Here is a 2,535-nt window from a genome sequence, read left to right as displayed (position 1 = left end):
ATATAGCCCTGTCACCATGTCCAAACAGTTTCATCGTCACTTGTTGCCTGGCAATAAAAGTGGTGTTTTTTACGCATGGATGGCATCGATCAGCCGCGAGATAGCATCGCCTGCCTTTTCCGATCTTGGTGACGAGCAGGGGAGGGCGAAAGAGCAGATACTCAGCTTGTATCTCGGCCCGGAATTCTATAGTCTAATTCAACGGAGTATGTTGCCGGGGATGCAAGGTAGCCACATGTCGTTGATCGCGATGGCGACCTTGCATGCCGGATATCTCATTCAGCGGTAGCGGCTTTTACACGGGCGTTGCGGAAAGATCCACAGGTCACGGTGCACGCGTTAGAAATGCTTCTTACGTATATGGTTACTAGGGCGTCGCTGAAGGTCTTTCTCAACGAGTCACGTGATGCACAGACCGCCGCGGCAACGGAAGAATTCTCGGCATAAATTTTTGTAGCATCTCTTCGGGACACGATGGTGGCCCAGAACGAGAGCTTTCTAGGAGAACCAGGCACTACCCCTCTCTTACGTAGCGAGGTGAAAACACGTCATTCGAGTGGGGAGGTCACAACAGCTCGCGATCGCGCAGCTGTGTTTTTAGCTGAGCAACGGGGTGTGGACATGCATACGCCATCAGATGGTGGGCGATCGGTCACGTCAGATACTTCAGCAGTCCCGGAGCCAGCAACTCTTTCGAAACCGGTAGGGCATCCTGACTCTAATGCAACTCAGCCAGATTCTGGAACGGCAGGGGCAGCAACAGGTGGTGGGAAGGTCCCACAAACTGACGCTGAAAAGACGCAATGGGCAAAATCTCAGCAGGATGAGGCCGTGCGGCAGCAGGCGCGTGAGGAAGCACGACGGGTAATGGCAGAGGAAGCTCGCCGTTACTAAGCGGAGCGTGTAGAGGGAGCAGCAAGTAAAGATAATATCAGTAAGTTTTTGCTAGCGCAGGCAATTACTGAGTCTGCGCTATTAGAAAAGGTAGTGCTTGAGGTTAACGAGCAAATTGCTACTGTTGAGTTATTATTCTCCCTCATTTTTCGCAATACACTACATGTTCTTTCAGTGGGTTGGTGGCTACAGCAGTCTTGGGCACTTTATGGCCCATCTTGGTTTGATTTGGTTAAAACCAAGGATGGGATTAGCAGCAAGACTAAGGCCGGCAACCAGCAACCGAAGAACCCGCGAGATGACAATGGCCAGCAGGCGGGTAGCGTTGGCAACCAAGGAGGCCGTGATGGAAATGGGCGGTTGTCAACAGCAACCGTCACACAACCAGAAACAGCAGTGGCAGGCACAGTTGGCTTACATTATCCGTAAGTCCCGGAAGGAGCGGAAGAAGAACTCGGATGGTGATCGCCATGGTGGTAGGTGTTTTACGTTTAGGTCGCAGTCGCCTCGTGAGCGGACCCCTGAGAGATAGCATAGCAAGGATAAGGATGGGCGTTATTTTAAGCCTTGGAAACGCCGTGGTCGGCACTCGGAGTCAGAGGATGACGGCTCACGTCGGGGGCGTTCGCATTCGCGGTCTGGTAATGTAATAGACGGGCCTCCACATTAGACTCTATGTTATAAACGTACTCTTAAGCAGTACGTAAACTATAAACGTACTCTTAATAGTACGAGGTACGTAAGTTTCCCAAATGGTTTTTAATGGTTTTATTAATTAATACCTTTTCCATTTTACATATCAGATATTTGGACAAGGCCGTTCAAAGGCCCCAGTAAAATACCAAACATAAGATTTGGTCTAGTTCTATGAATATAACTATATTTACTTTCCAAATCCATTTGTATCTGAATACTTCGGTAGCGAGATGGCTTAATCGAATATAGGTTTCTAGGGACTATTAGCCCTACCTACTTTAATCTCCGTTCAGCCAACCAGATGTGCCAGTCTGATGAAGGCTAAGTCGGTAATTCTTGATAAGTGGCAAGTTATTGGTTAATGCAATAACTATGGACATCAAGAGTATTTTTTTTTCTAAAGATAAGATTTTATGAATCTCTCGGATTCGCCCCCATGAAACATACCATAGTTTCTAATAGAGCGACAACGAAACACTAAATAAAATCCCTTCGGCGAAAACAGTACTGAGAGGATTATATATAGGCAATGTCTCAGCCTCACAATCCCTGAGAGGATTGCTGTTTTCACGAGGCATACCTAATTTTACTAAAAGACTCATTCCGTTTATTTATTTCGAATTTAACTATACTTAGACTTAACCTAAGCGTTTAATTACTCTAAGGCTTTAGTACGAAACTTACACAAGGACCATAAGCGTTCGCACGAGAGCTCACGTTCACACAGTCGTGAGCGTGGGCGTGGAAAGAGTAAAGGAGGTCGTGGTGGCAGACGGGCGTATTCCGAGTCATCGGAGTCGGAAGGTGACATGTACTGTACAGTGTAATAAGCCGGGCCTCCACAATAGACTCAATGTATAAACGTACTCTTAAGCAGTACGGAAATTATAAACGTACTCTTAATAGTACGAGGAACTTAAGTTTCCTAAATGTACTCTTAATAGT

The 2,535-nt window shown here is 46.9% G+C and overlaps 2 protein-coding genes and 1 pseudogene across 3 annotated transcripts; all 3 read left to right on the top strand.

Moving 5' to 3' along the window:
- Positions 1-283: 283 nt before the first annotated feature.
- Positions 284-447, top strand: SARC_14251 (hypothetical protein; the record flags this gene model as incomplete). Its single annotated transcript, XM_014291619.1, has 1 exon — positions 284-447. A coding segment is annotated over one exon (164 nt), but the record flags the coding sequence as incomplete, so codon positions are not given.
- Positions 448-474: 27 nt separating this feature from the next.
- SARC_14250 (hypothetical protein) lies at positions 475-894 on the top strand (the record flags this gene model as incomplete). The annotated part of the gene is made up of 1 exon (XM_014291618.1): positions 475-894. The coding sequence occupies one exon, from the start codon at positions 475-477 to the stop codon at positions 892-894; it is 420 nt and encodes a 139-aa protein (XP_014147093.1).
- A 244-nt stretch (positions 895-1,138) lies between these two features.
- On the top strand, positions 1,139-1,374 carry SARC_14249 (hypothetical protein; annotated as a pseudogene; the record flags this gene model as incomplete). The annotated part of the gene is made up of 1 exon: positions 1,139-1,374.
- Positions 1,375-2,535: the final 1,161 nt, after the last annotated feature.

This window comes from Sphaeroforma arctica (assembly GCF_001186125.1).
Source record: "Sphaeroforma arctica JP610 unplaced genomic scaffold supercont1.4351, whole genome shotgun sequence".
Classification (NCBI taxonomy): domain Eukaryota; class Ichthyosporea; order Ichthyophonida; genus Sphaeroforma; species Sphaeroforma arctica.
The sequence above is the reverse complement of the archived record's forward strand: the minus strand, read 5'-3'. Positions and strand labels throughout refer to the sequence as shown.